Source organism: Heterodontus francisci, chromosome 12, assembly GCF_036365525.1.
Source record: "Heterodontus francisci isolate sHetFra1 chromosome 12, sHetFra1.hap1, whole genome shotgun sequence".
Lineage (NCBI taxonomy): Eukaryota > Metazoa > Chordata > Chondrichthyes > Heterodontiformes > Heterodontidae > Heterodontus > Heterodontus francisci.
The window spans coordinates 37,160,888-37,180,444 of record NC_090382.1 but is presented as its reverse complement, the minus strand read 5'-3'; the positions used below and the strand labels follow the sequence as shown (position 1 = coordinate 37,180,444).

The 19,557-nt window shown below is 43.0% G+C and overlaps 1 protein-coding gene across 6 annotated transcripts in view; it reads right to left on the bottom strand.

Moving 5' to 3' along the window:
- Positions 1-18,053, bottom strand: part of LOC137375824 (fibroblast growth factor receptor 4-like) — a 94,448-nt gene extending 76,395 nt beyond the window's left edge. The window contains exons 1-3 of one of the 6 annotated variants that reach the window (XM_068043325.1): positions 17,050-18,052; positions 11,719-11,804; positions 9,499-9,785 (exon numbers count right to left, since the gene is read on the bottom strand). In XM_068043325.1, the coding sequence (XP_067899426.1) occupies positions 9,499-9,604 (106 nt within the window). In that variant the 5' untranslated portion in view covers positions 9,605-9,785; positions 11,719-11,804; positions 17,050-18,052. Of the gene's footprint in view, positions 1-9,498; positions 9,786-11,718; positions 11,805-17,049 lie in introns of all 6 variants that reach the window. The other 5 variants (XM_068043327.1, XM_068043329.1, XM_068043324.1 and 2 more) reach the window with 5 other exon arrangements.
- Positions 18,054-19,557: the final 1,504 nt, after the last annotated feature.

The window sequence follows — 19,557 nt, the reverse complement described above, 5'->3', positions numbered from 1 at the left end:
AAATGAATCATTTGCCCTGTACACCCAAGTCTAGGTCATTAATATATATAGCGAAAAGCAGAGGTCCTAATACTGATTCCTGGGGAACCCCACTATAAATCTTCCTCCAGTCCGCAAAACAACAATTCACCATTACTCTCTGTTTCCTGTCACTCAGCCAATTTTGTATCCATGCTGCTACAGTCCTATTTATTCCATGGGCTCTAACTTTGCTGACAAACCTATTATGTGGCACTTTATCAAATGTCTTTTGGAAGATCCATAATGCCCATGATTTCCCATCCATAGAAATCAGTGGTTGTAAATTTCCCGTCAGTGCACCCACAATTTTCCAATAAGCTGCCTGCTGTGCCCAAGATCCAACTAGTCTCGAAAAACTTTTCCAAATACCGAATAAAAACTACTCACATCGCAATTTAACTTTCCTGGCAAGGTTAGGCTTTGATAGAATTAATTAGATTCAGGATTTTACAGTTGGAACTAATTAAGTTATATTAGAGCACATTTAGGATGGTCCTGTCAATGCTGAGTCGGTAAATGTATTGCTTGGTATGGTGCTAAACCCAGGGTGGGAAACAGAGGTTGGGACTGTTTCTGGGTTCTAAACCTGCCCCCCGAGGGGGGAAGCGGGGTGGTGGCGAGGGGGGGGGGGGGTGGGTGGATCACAGGTCCTGATTTTCATGGGGATGGGCAATTAATGACAAGAGGGCACATTTGCCATTCAATTAGGACGGCAGACAGGCTCTCGAAGCCGGAGGGCCAGTGAGAGCCCTTTCAGCTTGAAAGGAGCAGCAGGCTGCAATAGAGGGTAAGTAAGGAAGAGGGTACTTCAAGATGGGGGCAGCCTCTCTCCAACTTTTTTAAACTTGGATTGAAAAATGGATCTTGCAGCCAAGCTATCACTGTGGGTAAGGAGTGCCCCTCCACGGGACGACCTGCTGCTGCTCCTGCACCCAGGCAGGCAGGGAGGACCTCTAGCCCTGCCTGGAGTGATGGCCCCTCAGTATGACGCTAAGAGGCTGCCTCCAGGCAGTTAAACTGGCCCCCTGCTACCTGCGGGAACCTAGAGGCCAAATGGAAATTCCCATTCAGCCTCCTTTAATTGGCCTCAATAGGTTCTTAACAACCTGTGTCAGCTACCCGCAATGTGAAGCCCTGCCACCACCACCCATCTTGCCTGTGACAAAATGGACGGAGGCTGAGATGGAGCCAGGAAACTGGCATGCCGGTCAGCTGAGCTATTCTTATTTCCTGCCTGTCTCTGCTTCTGGCCCTAGCGGGGGCTCAAAATCCTGCCCCTGATCTCAGTCAGGGCAACAGGGTACTCGACTTGTCTCAGTATTCTTGGGCTAGAGAGGAATAAGTTTGGCCAGGGTTTCTATTTAGGATCACTGTCCAGTTACCCCTGATGTAAGCTCAAACATAAGGTTGGGCAATTTGGGTGAAGTGCTGGAGAATTGCCATCATGGAACCATGAGGGAAAAAAACTCTTATGCCTACTACTTGGGATGTGCTGGGGACTCATGTTGTAAAATTGCCCAAGTCCAGCCCACAATTTCCCATTTGTTAACTTTAATAAATGCAAATTTGCAGGCTGGGAGTGTGGAATCTTGCAATATTAACTGCCAGTGGAAGCAATGCAGGTCTCATCCCTGTATTCCTGTATGAGCCATCAACTTTAGGGGAGGAATGGTGAGGGGAGAAAATTGGAGAAGTAATTAGAGAAGGAAACAATAGAAATAAATTAGAAATTAGATAGCACTATTATAATTGATAGATCTTGGATTTTAATATGAAATAAGTCATGCCAATGGTTTAAAGGTAAAATCTTCAACTCTGAACCATACAGACTAGCAATGTCCCAGTTTTGATTTTTGTTCGCTGACCTCAGCTGCAATAATGGTAGAGGCACTATGATTAGCCTCAGTGCTTTAGAATTAAGGATAGGGGAAATCAGCCAGGATTAATTCTCCCAAACGTTACCTAGTGATTCCTGTTACCGGGCAGTGCTGTGGGAGGGCAGATGTGGGCTGTGATATAATATCCTTTGCAATCACATAACCTGCTGTCACGCACCATCAAGGCTCACAAATGAATAATGGTCATTTGGGTGAGGTTTGAGAAGACAGCTGGTGCCCACGAGTGAGTCAATACTTTTGGGAGAAAATTGAGCAAAATAATTTGGGGAAAAAGAAATGATTTAATATTGACAGTTCGTAAAGAGAGACTTTTGCATATGTAGATCCTGTTTTGTAATCAGGGAACTGCTTTTGTATTCTCAACTGTCTCTTTATCTGACCCATGCTCTCCCACATGGATATTGTCTTTTGCAAAATGGATTGAAAGGCTGCTTCCTTTCTGTACTTTCCAGCTGGTTGCTGTCCCAGCTTCCTTTCAGAAGCTACTGCTTTTCCCTTGCCTCCTGCCTGTATCTTTAAATTAGAAGTTACTGTTAGTGTCAGGTTTTTATTTCCAGGAGCTGTTGCCTTTTCCTTGCTTGCTGTCCCAGCTGGCAGAAAACACAGGCCACTCTTGGGTCACCAAGTGTTAATTCTTGCCCTCTGGGAGCATGGCAACAACAAACATGAGATTTAAAGCCAGCAGCCTTTCTCTGTAGGCACTAGCCTGGAATTCCCTGGTTCCTTCTCAAAATGACAGAGATTGAGTCCCATACTGGGAAGCAGACAAAGCTACCTCTTCTTCCAATCCTGACACATGAAGAAGTTTATTAAGATGTCATTTATCTCCAGCTGTGTTAAAGAGATGCCGACTGAATAAAATGCAACCTGCTCATTGTGCCTTTTAACTTGCCCAATAGAAAACAGACCTTGTTCTAAAATTCTAGGCTTCCTGGGCTCATGGAATCACTATCATAGTGTGTATTTTTCTAATTAGGAGCAGGGAGAATGTGGGAGTGATGCATACTGCTTCTGGTGATAGACCCACAGTTCTTGAGACTGAGATTGATATCTACTCCACAGCATGTTGAGAGCATCCCTATTTCAGGTTGGAAACTCAAAGTTGGTAACTTGAAAATCTCAAAATCTTTCCAGAGAACACGAGGAGGAGCTGGGAGACAATGAAAGGAAAGAAAAAGAAAGTGAAAAAAATGCAGAAAGAAACTTAAGAGGCATAGCCTCTTTCAAAATTAATTGTTTGCTAGACACTTCACACAGGATATAGAAGTAGTGGTGAACATGATCGTGTGATTGATCATGATCCAACATTGTGGTTTCTCATTCTGTCTGCCATCACTAAGTTTTTTAAATGATAGTTTTAACAAAAGCTAATTTTTTAAGGAATTAAAACACTCTGAAAAACAATGTTTGCTGTAACAGGTAATGAGGCATCCAACATGGTGGCACTGTGGTGATGTTTTCGCAACCACTGCTTCTGGTCATTCCACTGAGGCAATAACATCCCTTCAATTACTGCTGCTGCTTTGCACCAACGTGCAGACCCACCTACCCTAATGTTCCACTGAATACATTGGCTCCATTGTGCCAGCGTACAGACCTACCTGCTCTGAGATTAGGGCTGAATTTTACAGCGAGCTTCAAAGATGGCAAGGCACACCTGCAGGATTTGCTCCGCGAAGCCAGCGCGATTTTAAATGCGGTGGCTTATTTACATGGCCGGGGTGGACCGCACTCCACCCCCCCACCACCGACAAGGGCACCGGCACTACTGCACAGCCACCTGTGCCATTTCTAAAGAGCTTCAAGCCCTTACGTTAAATTTTAATTTTTAAAGTTGTATGCACGACACAATTAAAGTAAAAACTTAATAAAATATTCAAGCCCCTCTTCACCAACCCCCATGACTAAACAATTTATTAATTACCCTCACCTCCCAAAAAAAGCTTATCCTGTGATCCTGACCTTCACCACCCACCCCCCCCCCCCCAACCAACACCCAAAGTTTATGGACTTTTACCTACAACCCCTTCCCACCATCCCCTCCACCAATTGCAACAGTTTTTCCCGCTCCCCCCCCCCTCAAAAACATATCTGCTATCCCCTCCAACCAGTATTCCACCTCGGTTCTCTGAACGGAGATCCGAAGGCGTAGGAGTCCCGGCAACTGACCGGAATATGGCAGCGGGACGGCTGACGGGAGCAGGTAGGTTATTAATTCATGAATTTACATCAATTTAAATATTTAAATCCTGCTTCCGGCCTCGAACGGCAGGGGGCCTGCCATGAGGCCTCGCTGCTGCCAGTAATATGGGGTGGAGCCTTCTCGGCGTCGAGGCCCGTAGCGGGCCTCTCCTGGAGGCATTTTCCAGGCCGCAACCCCGACATCGGGGGGCTGGTAAAATTCGCCCCTATATCTAATGACTCAGCTGCTTTCTCATTGCGAAATCACATACACTCACAACACTTATTCACTCTTTTTGGAGGAGTGATTCCTGCCTTTTAGCCTCATGAGTTGTCTGAGGTCCCTAAAGGGGAAAGATATTCTAGGGAAAAGAGTTTACCATACAAAGTAGTTTCTACCCTTCCTGTTTAGTTAACAATATTATTGTCATTAAAACATATTTCCTAAACGTTAGGAGATATATGTCATTTGATCACAATGTGGGGACTCAGAATTTTTAGTTCATTACAAGCTCTTGTACATTTATGTAATGTTGCTCTGCTTCAGGTGAACATCCTGGAACATGAAAATCTTGTTAAGGATCAGCTAAATCAATACAAGAATTCACTGACAGCTCTAAGCTATGATGGTCCCAGGTTCAACACCCCCCAATCTGTTGAGTTTGCTGAACTTGATCAGAGAAGTATTTTGGGTTTTCCAATTAGCCTCAGCTCCCCAGACTAGTGCGCCCACTGTGCTTCCTGCTAGAAAGCAGGCAAGTGCGGATTTTGGTTGAGCATGGATTGGGCTGGTCCTATAGCTTACCATAATTTACTGTCTAAACTCGCACAAGGATGAAGTATCAGAGGACTTGTGTCACTCGGTACCACCTCCCAGCAAGAGCTCAGCTGAAACAGACTGGCATTAAATAAGTGCTGATTGAGTAAACAGCCAAAAGAAACCTCACAACATGTGTAGAGCCTATTAGTCTAATATTTTCCTGGACATCAGGCAGGGCAGGGTAGAACTTGGGAGTTTACCCTGGTCCACCAGAAGGGGATCTTTTTGATAGTACAGAATGCAGAATTTTGAGAGCTAAAAATCACGTTAATCCCCACAATAACCTTTTTAATTAATTAAAAGGAGAAATTTAACTACCTTTCCCTAGAAGTCTTCCTCTGTGTTGCTCTTGAATAATGCTGCATTAGCCCATTCTCTCATTACCTTCTGCTGCTCTCTGTAAACAGCTTTTAATCTTCACACACCAACTGCGCAGACAAAGCCTTCCATCCCCTCCTCAGCCTGCTCACAGCTTGGTGCTGAACCATCCTCTAGTTTTGTCTATATTGTTTTCATTCTCATGATCTCTATTAAGTTTCAATTTCAGGTGACAACAGCAATATGCATTCCTTGACTAGCCGCTTGAGTCAATTACTATCCTCTTGCCTTAATGCTGTTAATGACATGGGCACAGTTCTATTATCAGTTATGCATCTGCCCCGCCCCATAATACCAACGTGAGTTTGTTTTATTCTTTCACGGGATGTGTCACTGGCTATGCCAGCATTTATTGCCCATCCCTAATTGCCCTTGAAAAGGTGGTAGTGAGCCACCTTCTTAAACTGCTCTAATCTCAGCTATGTACAACTATCCCAGACTGAGACCAGTGTCAGCCATGACTCAGTGATAGCAAACTTGCCTATGAGTCAGAATGTCATGGGTTCAAGCCCCAGGTGGATGTAAAAGATCTCTCGGTCTTCCATCTTCCATAAAGTATCCGCTCTCTTGTTCACCTATCACCCCTGACCTAGATTGGCTTCCAGTTTGGCAATACCTCAATTTAAAAATTCTCATCCTAGCTTTCCAATCCCTCTATGGCCTCGCCCCTTCCTATCTCTGTAATCTCCTCTAATCCCACTCTTGACATCTCTAAACTGCTCTAGTTCTGGCTTCTTGTGCATTCTTGATATTGATCGTTTCATCATTGGTGGCCGTGCCTTCAGCGACCTGAGCCCTAAACTCTGGAATTCCCTCCCTAAACCTCTCTGTCTCACTAGCTCTCTCTTTTACTTTAAGACATTCCTTAAAATTACCTGAGCTGTCCTAATAACTCCTTAAGTGTCAAATTCTTCTTCATAATGTTACGATGAAGCACTTTGTGACCTTATGTGGTTATAAATCCAATTTTTTGTTGTTTTAAAACACTTTGGGCCATCCTGAGATTGTGAAAGGCAACCATTATATAAATGCAAATCATTTTTTCCCTTCATTTTATGTATAACTCTCCCATACTGTCATGCTGACATGGGTATGGGTCTGGTATCAATTATGTACAACTCTCCCACAGTCTCCCACAGTCTAAGGATAAGGGGTAAGCCATTTAGGACTGAGATGAGGAGAGATTTCTTCACCCAGAGAGTGGTGAACCTGTGGAATTCTCTACCACGGAAAGCAGTTGAGGCCAAATCATTAAATATATTCAAGAAAGAGTTAGATATAGTTCTTAAGGCTAAAGGGATCAAGGGATACTGGGAGAAAGCGGGAACAGGGTACTGAGTTTGGATGATCAGCCATGATTGTATTGAATAGCGGAGCAGGTTTGAAGGGCCAAATGGCCGACTCCTGCTCCTATTTTTTAATGTTTCTATCTTGACATGGGTACAAGTCTAGTATTAGTTCTGCAACCCTGCATGCTGACACAGGTATAGATCTAGTATTGGTTAATTTCAATTTACCCAGATTGACACAGGTATGGATGTGGTATCAGCTATGTACAAGTCCTCCATACTGACATGGGTATGGGTCTAAGTCCAGTTATATGCTGACACAGGTACAGATCTATTATCGCAGGTGTACCTTTCCCCATACTGCTGCAGGTATTGTCACTCAGTGGGTCTCGATTGACTGGATTTGCAATTGAACCTTGTTTGCTGTTAGGTAGAAGAAACTATGCATAGCTGATAATAACTGAGGGCCTAACTGCTCAACTGTTCACTGTAGGACACATTCCATAGGCAAGGGGACCATTTAAATGGTAAGCAACAGTCGCTGATGAAATGTGTGTGTCTCTTTGTGAGGAGCATAAACTACATATTCTACAGAGGAATAAATTATATTTGGGAGATAAGAACGTAGATGTTTTCCATGCATGTTTAACTGTTAGCCGTAGTTTGGTGGTACTTTTACTAATTAGGACACAGTGTGCAATTGATGCAAATGGTATAAATTAGTTTAATCCAATGCAATCTGCATAACAAACTGGCTAGACTGCCCACTGACATTTATGGCGTAAAACAGATTTAAAATGAAAGCATATCTGGAAGGTGCACTGTGAAAACTTCCATCAATATGAAGCAATTGATCTTTGGATTGTTTTATACAATTCAAAAAAAAACTCCAGTACCTAAGTGTGAGGGGGGTTGGGGGGTGGGTGGAAAAGGAGACAGAGATACTCCTTCTGCAACCAAGAGCCTGCTATTCATTAAACAAGCAACCCTTAATTGGCTTCCATGTCTGCAACAATTAAATATTCCTGAAAATTAGCCAAGTTCCTTCGCCCTCCATTCAAGAGGAGCAGAGCAGAGTTGCTTGCAGGCCGTGTGAACTCCACGCCTCATCTTGGCTGCTATGTGTGAGACGCTCACTCCATTCATAATAAATTGACAGCTTCTGTTTCTGGTGCCACAGACTGTAGTGGGGCAGGAGCGGGGGATGGGGGTGTTGGGGGGGAGGTGGGGTTGGATTGTCCTTTCCAGAGTGGCAGGCCAGCTTCTCTTCCCTTATCCACCACCCCACCCCCTCCACCCGCTTCCTTCATAGGTTTTGGCCTGGGGCCACCAATCTCACATTAAAGCCCGGAACATTGAAAGATAGAGTGACACACAGAATCAAGCCTGAGCGGGTGCTCTTTATACACAAATGTACACAATTCCCAGGGACAATAACTGGGCCACCACTCAAAAGCAGGCTAGATTACAGTGCGCATTTCTGTGGACAAAGGCCTCTCTCTGGGTCGAGACTTTGGGGGCAGCATGTGAGACAGGCTAATGAGATCTCACGCAGCAAATCCCTCAGTAACCGCACCATGTCCGAATATTCCTCCTTTAACCCTTTGCACACCGAGAAAGATTTACATGTTACAAACCACACAGTGCTGCCTTAGCAACCTTAAAATGGCTGTCTCCTAATCAATTCATTATCCTTCAGGTCTTACAGAATCGAAGTATTACTTAGTAACTAATATTTTTTAATGTGTTACGTGGGGGGCATCTTCTATTACTTCACCTGGTTAAAGCTGTAAATAGCTGAGCTAGACAGAACAGGAATAGCTAACTCTGCATTGAACATGAATCTCGAAGAGGAGATCCTAAACTATATCCTTATATTCACCCTTTAAACCTTGAGGTTTGATCCTTGGTCTGTACTGGTTTCATTTATTTAAGTTGGAGTGGAGGTGGTGGTGCTATAATTGGCCCGTTGGTTATGGAGGTGAAATCAAACAGGGTTCCTATTCCTGATTGCTAGCCAGCAACTGCGGTCGAAAATGAATATGTTTAGATGTCAGGTGAGGACAGAATAGTGCAAGGTTATGATGCTTCCCATTGTCAAATAGGTCATCAGTCTTTATTGTTCATTCATCACACATGAAGAATGGCCACTTGGGCAAATTACCGACAGGTGACTGGTGTCCTGGAAGCCATACCCAAGCAAGGAGTCAGCACGTTTAGGAAAGGAGGTGGGGAGGGGAGACAGTTGGTGGAAAAGGAAGAGAGAGAATAAAAATAATGCTGAGAGTTCCTTCCTTTCTGGGTGCAATCTCTCAACATGCTTATATCCTGTAGAACTGCTAGGTTAATATATTGCAGATTTATAATGAGCAGAGAATATTTGTTAAAATCTCACAGATCAGTTTCTTTTCTTGACCCTCATTCATGAAGTAATGGCTTACCTTATGATATGACTTTGCTGGCCACCACAACCCAGCAGTACCTGAGCCACAGGAGCTTTGGGGCTAATTAATGAAGAGGAGCAATGAGCTAAGCAAGGCAAAGAATGTTCTTAGGGTAGGGGTTGATACAGTCCAACATCTGTGAAGGTGTTTTGAAGACTCCAGCAAAGGCTAGTAAGAACTGGCAAGTAAGTGACGGTTCAAGTTGGAACAAGCAATGGGAAAACATTAGCCCAGGAGCTAATAGTAGAGTGAAGTTCCGTTTACCTGCCAGTAGAGGAGCATTATTTGATCCAGAACAAGTTTAAGTCAGACTTAACTAAGGATTGACCCTTCCCAGTCTATAAGGCTGAGGACAATACCAGGTAGTGTATTTATTCATTGATTCATTTATTCATAGCTCTGATGGATAATTAGCTTATTTTATATTGCAATCTAATATTAAATTAATATCATTATATTGATCTTACCTGGCTGAGTGGTCTTCTCTTCCAATTGTGATTCAGTGGGCCTCAACACAGTGAACATAATAAGGATGAACAAGTCGAGACACAGTTTATTCAACACGTGGCTCATTCCTCTTCTTTTGGTTGAAAATCAAAGGAATTATAAACCTTCAATCTTTGTAGCTCAGCTGCTCAGGGCACTCATTGGTGATGCTGGGGGATGGAGGGCCCCCCAACTCTTTGTATCTCAGTTGCTCTGTGCACTCATTGGCAGAGGTCGGTGGATCAGTTCTTCAATTGCTGGCAGTCTGCTGGAAAAGAACATAAAATGATCAGATCAAAATGAACAGCTCCCTCCACGAACACGGTATTTCCACCAAGTACCTTGAGGGTGAATGCAGTATTACGTTGCATGCCACACAGGCTGAAACAGTTCAGCCTCTCATCAGCAGTATTTTACTGAAGGGTCTGTCCAACAGTTCCTGATAGGCCTATAGTGGGTTTATATTCATGATCTAGTGAAGAAGTGGGGACGGGGAGGGCAGCGAGTGGAGGAATGGGGAAGATGAAAAAGAATAAAATTATTTGTGTTATTTCTTTGCCCATGCTACCTCATTGGGATCAGACTTTGACTATGAATACCTGGGAAAATATAAGGACTTCTCAAGCTCAGCTCCTGTCTCTCTTATTACTGGTGTCTACATGACATTATCATTGAGTAGCCTAAGTAGGAGAAATTATCAGTAAGTGTGTCTGACAACTTTGTCACAAACCGTTCCTTATCGTGTAGATGTGCAGCCATTTCCAGTGCAGGATGTATAAAGCTAAATGAAACCTTAATTACTGACCCTCTGGGATAGATTTTCACCTTCACTGCCCTGGCCGATCGCCTGCCCTTTATAGAACCCACTTGATTTTTATTCAATTGAAATTAATAGGATGTAGATTGTGGGGGGCATGGAGGGGAGGGGTGGGGAAATTCTATAAAGATCTGTGATCCACCTGCTGGATTACTGTCCAGGCAGTGAAGCTGAAAATGTACTCCTCAATTTCCCTCAGCTCCTGTTTCTCTTTTGATCACGTTTTTTTCCATATGACAAGACCTTTGTAGTCTGTACTACATAGTTAACATACTTTCAAGTCAAGAGTAAGGACGTTTGTGCATTCTGACTTATGTCCTACCCTACTGTGCCCAGGATCAAATGATAAACAAAGATAAGGAAGTCTATTTGACCCATCCTAGCTCATCCATTCACAAAGACCCTACATTCTCCTCATCAAAGCACCAAGCTTTTAAGATTCCAATTGTTTTGTCTCCAGTAACCTATCGAAAAACTAATTCCAAGGGTTATCATTATTTTGTGAAAAGAAACATTTTTATGTGTCTCATTTGCTCTTTTGCCAGCCTGTGCTGCAGTCATAATGTTCCCACGCACTTAATCAGACTTGCATGCTTTATCATCATTCTCTTCTAAAACAAAATCCAGCAAAAATAAAATGAGCCAAAACAAGCTTGTATTACTTGGAGAATTGGTTCCCTTGCTGTTCAATGAGGTCAGAGCTTGCTCTTCAGCCTCCTCTAAACATATATATCTGTATTTACTAATTCAACTGTGAATCCTGGCATTGATAAAAGGTCTGCAAAGTCTAACGAAACATACCTGCATGCAATCTTTGAATCTTGAGGCGTTCCCGCACTCTTGCATTTAGCAAATATGCATGAAATGCATACAGTGACTCTCATTTTGTGGGCTGGCATGGAGAATTACTTATTGAATTCAGTCAGAAAATCTAGTGCAATGTATACAGACACTGTTCCGTTCCTTAAGATCATAGGCACAGCATTTTACATGATCATAACAAAAGCTCCATCCTCACCCTGGATAGGGAAGCATTCTGTTCATCACTGTTTTAAAGGGACCCTTTAAATGCATGCTCCTGTTATTAACTAGGTACTGTTGGCCCCCTCAGCAGGCAAATACATTTCCCAATGTGACATGCCGCCACGTGCATAGAGGTTCTAAGTTTACTTCCTGGTCTATATTAAATTAGCTAATCTCAGCCTGGGCAACAGGAGCTATAACTTGCCCTTGACTGTAGAAAGGAAAAATCAACCTAGATTTCCATGTCTGACCACTGTCCAGCATCTCTTTCTTGGAAGTGCATTTAGGTTGATATTGAATGAAGAAAGATTTTGGTTCCGCTGTGATGCTCCCCATAGTTGAATAGCTTTCTGGAACTTACCACCAAGGTTTATGGGCAAGGCTTTCTCGGGTGATCAGCACCCATGGAACCCATGACTCTGCACCATCAGAAGCTGCGAGAGGAAACTGGGAAAAAATGGAATGCTGTGTAAAAGTAGGGACTGCACAGGTGGCTGAGCTAATGCAGTTCATTAAATGGATGCCACTTCCCCCTATTAACAGGGCCCTACATCACATGCAGTGTTCATTTACTGGACATTGTAGTGGCTTCAAGGATTCAGCCCAGGTTTGAAAGGGATAACACACTCCTGCCGCATCCCCCCACCACGCCCCCCCACCCCCACCAACCCGACCACCTCCCCACTGACTCAAGATCACAGGAAAGGATGCTGTATGCTTGATTAGTTTCTTTAACTTGGGAGTACAACAGCAAACAGTTGTGAAAGCAGCCAATCTTGACTAACAGCAGGCCCTCTGTCCACTTAAAAGAGCATGTCCGTCTTTCTCTCACTTTCTCTTCCTGTTGTTTTAAAGTCAGGATCCGAGAGAGCTTTGCTCAAGACAGGGGAGTAATTCTTCTATCGTCTGCTCTTGTCTGAGCCATCAAGGGCCATCTGTTCATTCTGCTGTTATCACAGTGTTGACAAAGAGCCCTCTTACTTTCCAACATGGTTCAGAGCACAATCCCTCCATCCACCTCCCCCCTCATACACCCATTCACTAACTACCACCAACCCCTCCTGAAACCCCGAAGCTTGTGGCTCTGATACCTCAACACTCGTTTATCTCTTATGTTTGTCATTTGTCTAGCATTTGTCAAGTGTCAAGTGGACCAAGACAAAGCCCTTTTTGTCAGCTTGTGCAAGCTGTTCTCTTAATAATTAGAGATAAAATTCACAGGCCATTCCGAGCTAGTTCCTTGTTGTAACTGCCAACAGCCTGTATTGTACTCTCCTTTTTTCCTACCACAGTGATTTGGGCATGGACTTTGGTATTCAGTGAACTTATCTGTAGTCTCTCCTGATAGTTCTGCGAGCTTATTCAGTGAATCACGCAGATTAGAAAGATCCCAGGATTGATTCTCAGCTGAGTAAAGGTGCTACAATTAGTCTACATATGTCTGAGTGAAGAAGAGACTATTTTGACCAATTTCTAGAGTACTACATGCCAGGTGAAGTCAAGGGTTGTCTAGACTGTGATGCCTCCCAAAGTTGTATAGTCTACTAGTACTAACATCAAGGTTCAGACATGATTAATGACTACGGCAAGTTACTAGAGAGTACCTGTGCCAGGAGTAAACATCTTCAAGAGAGGTGGGGAGAAAACTGATGGGAAATACATAAAAAAAAATGTAAATGCTGTTTCACATCAGAAAATTCACTCCTCTTATCATGTAGATTTGGCCGCCTTGATATTGATGAAATGGTACCTCATCTTAACCAAATCATAGAATGTCAATGTGGGGATATGTAGTTGCCCTTGGACAATGTTCCTCCTCCCCTCCAGTATAAAAGGCATGGGCCCCAACTGACACCAAGAGTAAGTGGTATAGATCAAACTGGTGCATTGAGTGAGCGGCATTACAGACCCAGGCTTGCATACAAAGCAGGTGGAACATATGGAACCAGTCTGGCACACAGGCAGACTGAGACTGGCACACAGAGTGAGAAGATAGATAGACCCCAGTCTCCTACACAGTGAGAAAGGCAGATAAGCCCCATATTTGCACACATAGTGAATTGGCCAGATAGGGACAGACTGGTACATGGGGAGGAATCTTATCACCTCTGAAAATTTTTAGGCGTCTGGACCATTTGCGGGTTCAGAGGTGTGATCTGCATCACGATCTTACAGGAGGCGGCCAATTACCAGGCCGTCTCTGCATTTGCCATCCAATTAAGGACGATGGGTGGGACACGGACACGGGAGGCCCAGTAGGAGGGCCCGCAGGACTGGTCAGCAGGCAGTCCCACAGGGAGAGATGAACGCTGCTGAGACAGAGAGAGAGCACAAGGGCGCTTTAAAATGGAGTCACTGTCAAGGGTCTTTAAGAGTCTATTAAAAATGAAGGCCCAGAGCTTTCACAGTATGGAAGGGGAACCCCTTCCACAAGAATGCTTTTGGTCATGTCCATACTTGTTTCAGCCTTATGGCTCCATTATAGCATTATATCAGAGGGACAGCACCTGTGGAAGAGCCTGTCACTCCAGAATTGGCCTTTATAGCCACTCCAGGCGCTGCTTCACAAACCACTGACCACCTCCAGGCGCGTATCCATTGTCTCTCGAGATAAGGAGGCCCAAAAGAAAAAAAGAAAAAAAGAACAGCACCCTCCAATGTCCCTCTGAGCTGCTGCCATGAGGCTACCTCCAATGCCCTGCTGGACCCCTGACAACCCAAGCTCGTACACAGGGAAAAAGATGGATAGGGCCCAGATTAGCAGTGCAGTAATATAGGTTACACCATGAGGATGAGCACATAATGGTAAATATTCTGAATTAATACTACCTCCAAGTATGCTTAGGGAAGATATGAGCAATATACTCTCTCCAAACAAAGTTATCCCAGGTAAAGATAACCCAGAATATTACTTTAAATTAAACTGCAGGAGTAGTACTAGAGTACACAGATTCAAACAAATGAAAGATAATTTTAGGCCTGATATAATTAAATTCTTCTTCACACAAAATGATTAACATGTAAAATAAACTTCTAAATAGAGTAGCGAAGGCAAAAACTCTGGAATCATTTAGGGAACAATTTGATGCTGTAATGGGATGAATCTGGATGGATGAATTAGGATGGGCCTTCTTCATCTATATTATTTTGTCACTATTAATCTCATATGCACTCATACATAAACCATCAACATCAAGCATACTATCCACGAGGTTGGTTGAATGCTGAATAGACCTGCCCAGTATATGAATGTGAAGCAGCCTTGGGACGAAAGACTGCAATCACATTGTTCCTTTAGAAAATGACCTGAGAAGATAAACCTGAAGTATTACAAGTACTCACTCATCTTTTATGTCTAGGTATCTCTCTCTGTTATCACACAAACCACATTGCTTCATTGTAAGGGAAATGTACAAACAAAGTAAAACAAACCTAGATGTGGCGTGGGGGCACTAATTCACTGATGAACAATATGCACAAACCTCATGATGTGAGGGAATGCACCGATCTACGACAGCACAACCTCTCAACTCCTGACCTTCTACAAAATTGCTGGCCCAACACACTGTCCAATTTTGTAAAGTATTTTGAGACTTGATCAGGTGCAGTAGGTCTTGCAAAGTTTGTGTTCCATTTCAGGACAGCAAGTCATTGTGGGTTTGGATATATTTTAATAGACTTTGAGATTTCTTGTAAAACCAGTAATGCATTGTATCTCTGCTTGATTATTTATTGCAATTATTTCATTTAAGAACAGTGCAAAATAACCTTGCAAGGAACAACCTCTCCCGTTACAATCACTCATTACACATTGATAAGAGGGCTCTGCTGTTCTTGACTCTCCACTGAAGGCATCTTTAAATAGTAATTAATATGTATTGGAGAAAGCATCTTTCATGTTGAGCACTGGCTGGTGCTTGCTGGGATCTGATGGGGACTATCTATTTCCTCTAAAGAAATTAACTTTCTGTAAGTAGCCTGAATGAGGTTGACCTTTTTGATTTATAACATCTCCTCATTGAATTCTAAAAGATCAAATCTTATTGAAATCATTCTGACCGTACGGATTTCCTTATCACTGCATTGCAATAACTTTTAGAAAACTACACAAACAGGTCCTGAGCATGGGAGTTCTGAGATCTCATTTAGAACTCTCCGGTAGAAAGCAGGACAGGTCGGTCTCTCTGCAAGTAAAGAGTGAGTCATCTTGAGACTGGGAATGAGTGAGATTTGTGTTGTTCTGAGTTAGTATGAGAAGGATAAGACAATAAATGTGTATGCAAGCTGGTAATTGTTAAGTGTATTTGTGTGTATGATTGGAGGGGAGGATTAATGCAGGTGATGGGGACAGGTGCAAATAGCACTATTTTGTAATGAGACCCATTCACAAAGTGGGAGAGTGGGATTTACAGTTTGATAAAAATAACTAGGAGATAGCTATAGACAGGAAACTGTCTCCAGGAAGTTTTAATTTGTAAAATTACAGTAAATGCACATAATTCTAGATCAAGACAAGCTTTTCCCCATCATGGAAAGCTTGATATCTTTCTGATACAAGTCCCACAACAGCAGCAGCCATAGTTAGAGTGCACTGTTTCACATTGAAACGTTCATGCAAAGGACTGGGTAGGAACTAATTTTACACTGTAAAACATTGCAAGTTCATTTCAATTAACAATGTGTAGTAGAATGAATCAATGAAAAGAGTCTGGTAGAAATATCATAAATAAATCCTTACTACTGACTGCACACTTCGAAGAAAAGCTAATTTTGATGACAGTAGGGTGTCAATTTTGTTCTGTTTGGAAGGGATCTTAGTTGTGATCGCACTTATTCCCAGGGTGTGGTTTTATGAAATGTTTTGTTGAATTAAATTTAACATCTATTTCACTGAAAACTGACACAGCAGCTAGAATCTTATGCTGTGTCATCTCTTCAAGATTCTGATTATTATACACTACTATGAACTACAACCATTAAACTAACCAGAATGAAGGAAAGCAGTGTGCCTCACTGCTGTCATTATTTTGATTTTGAACCTTCAGGTGGCTGTAAGTAATAAATAACACAGTGTTGCCAACAAATAGAGAAAGCACTCAAGCTGACTACCTTCAGTAGTTTGAGATCTAGATTACATGCTCCTTAATGCATTCACTGGGCAGTGATCTCTGCTGTGCCATCATCTTGTTTTGTGACACAGCAGGGCATCCCTTGTAAGCACCCTAAATATTTGAGGACTCTCATGGGTTTGGTATAACTGTGGAGATTCTCATTCCACTTCAATACCACAAAACCAGATAACCATGGCATAATAGTAATTTTCTCCCAGTCATACAGCACCAAGTGCTTGATGTGAAGAGAAGAATGAATTATCATAGGTGGACTGATTTCCCTGAAATAAGGGATTCTTTGAATTTTTAACAGAAAAAATTTGGATGGTGAAAATACAGGGTTATGGAATCATTCACAGATGCATTGCAAGAAATCTTTTGATTTCCCGTGTGGCCAGTCCACTCCTGTGAATTATATCCCCACAGCACTGTTCACAATCTGTTGCAGAAGAATGTGCATTCTGGTGTTTATCACACTGAAATCAGGAGGCTTCTGTCTGCACAGATTTATATACATTCACAAACACACAGAGACACATACGTGTAACATAGCCACTGCATGCTTACTGCTAGAGACCTACCTCTGAGAATCTTCAGAGCAGTCCAAGGAAAATTACTAATTGTAGAAGCAGTAGCTCAGATGTTGGTTAGAACAACTGGTTGGTCCATACACTGCTCACTCCATGAAAGTGCTTGCGTGACGTTGCAGGGAATTCACACGCAGGTAGACCCCACCAATTGCCCTTCCCTTCCGGACACGCTGACAAGAAAGAGGCTTCCAGAAATTCTTCCAAGTATCTGTACACCGGACAGTCTGAGTCAGAGTCTCAAATACATCAAAAGAGAGTCGTCTATATCAGTGGGAGAGGAAGATGGGCACAAGGACACCAAAAAGATTTTGAGCTGAAGGACTAAACCTGAGCTCCAATAATAGTTTCCAATCCCTGTCTCCAACTCTCCAGGAAAGGTTCCTTCTGCTTAATGCCAAATGGCTGATCTCAGAAAAGTTCACATCTCTGGCTATTCCAGCAATTCCTCTGAAATATAATTGCTACAATGAAAAGAATTCAGCTGCAACTTGTGAACCTTTGGCACAGTGAGGAGTCGACTTTACCTGATAGCACCTCCTTTACAGCCTTCGAACTTCATACTTTGGCAGTCACAAATGTGCTACACAGTTAAATCCAAAGTAAACAACACAAAGTATTAGGCGGGAAGAGGGTTGTTTACACACTTGGATCACTGAAGAACAAGTTTTTAAGTCTAAGTCTATAGCAGAAAGCCGTCCTGCTCTTGGTAATGGGACTGCTGTTCCCAGAGAGAAGCGCTCCAGTTTGCACTCACACTGTACACAGGAGGTAGCTGCAGAGCTCACAGCTCCCCTGCCTGTTCTCTCAGCTCGCTCTCTGCACACTGTCTGACTGAGACAGTATTGCCAAAGCCTGTGCCCTGAAGGGGTCAGCAGCATTAGAAATCTCAATTAGCAGCTCTCGCGTTACACCCACTGTTTGCTGGAACGTTCTATCTCTCACTCACTCTGAGGTAACAATAGCTCTTAAAGGGAGCTGAAAGAGAGGGGGTGGCTCCAGTCCCCTGGCACCTCCCCCTACCCCCTAGTTCTGCACTAAAATCCTTTCACACACTAGAAGGAGAAAAGGTAGCGTTTGTCCTATCTGTGGAGAATAGGATTAACCCTTTTCAATGCAGGCTCCTTGCTGCAACAATGACAACCTGCTTTCTGCTACAGTACATAGTCATTTATAAAACATTGCAACCCTCCAAGTGAAGATACTGACAAAGGGAATTCTTCACATGTCTTTAGTATTCAAAGGGAGATGTGAGTGAAAGTTGACATTAAAAAACATATAAATAATCTTTATTGTAATTTTCCTCTGTCACAAATTACTCTGCTTGCTAAGAAGTTGGTCTGAAACACTTCCCATGACCCACTCCTCCTTGAGCCCTGCCCCCCCTTACTGAAATCTGATTGAGTTCCTACTCCTGACAAAGCTTGATCACAATAATTGATTTGACAATTAGTATTATTTTTAAAAAGTTTTCTTTTCATCTAATTTTTTCCCCTCCTCTCCTGTAGGTGCTAGTTCCTGTGCTGGCTGCCCTCCAATACCTCCCAGAAGGTGCTGATTCATTTAGATTATTATTACACTGTGCTGGTTGCCCTCAATGCCTCCCCCAAAGTGCCTATTCTTCATCTATGAGCTGAGAGAGCAAGCATTGACAAGCTGTATGATTGTTGGGTGCCAAGCCTGATCTGGTTTTCATCTGGAATGGAGCCCTTCTGATTTTCCTCTCCCAAAGCCCAAGGGCACCAAAAGCATTATCGCAACTCCTGGGCCACCCTAGTTGAGATCAACTAACATTAGCATGAAATTCTCCTCATCTACATTGTTCAGTGCACTGTGATCAAACAAAACCATCACTGCAGCTTTTGGCAATTTATTTCATTCTGGCTTTTAAATCAGTGCAGAGAGAATATACAAAACAACACCAACTTGCATTTATATGGCACCTTTAACATAGTTAGACATCTCATGGTGCTTCACATGAATGTTATCAAACACAAAAAAATCAGGCCCTTGGCAGACTGTGAGATACACTGCAGCAAAGCACATCTCAGAAATATTATTCACCACTTCATTATTAAACTTTATCCTCCATAGGGGTGTTTCTTCTTCACCTACAAAAGAGTCTTTGCTGTCTCAGCTTTTTACAGCTCATTTATTTTAAGACAGCTCTTGAACAAAAGTATATTTTTTCACCATTTTCTCTAGACCTTCCCTTACCTTCAATGAAGAGTGTAGGACAGCATGCCAGGAGCAGCACCAGGCATAACTCAAAATGAGGTGTCAACCTGGTGCAACTACAACCCGGGACTACTTGTGTGCCAAACAGCGTAAGCAGCATGTGATAGATAGAGCTAAGCGATCCCACAACCAACAGATCTGATCTAAGCTCTGCTGTCCTGCCACATCCAGTTGTGAATGGTAGTGGACAATTAAACAATTAACGGGAGGAGGTGGCTCCACTAATATCCCCATCCTGATTGGTGGGGGAGCCCAGCACATCAG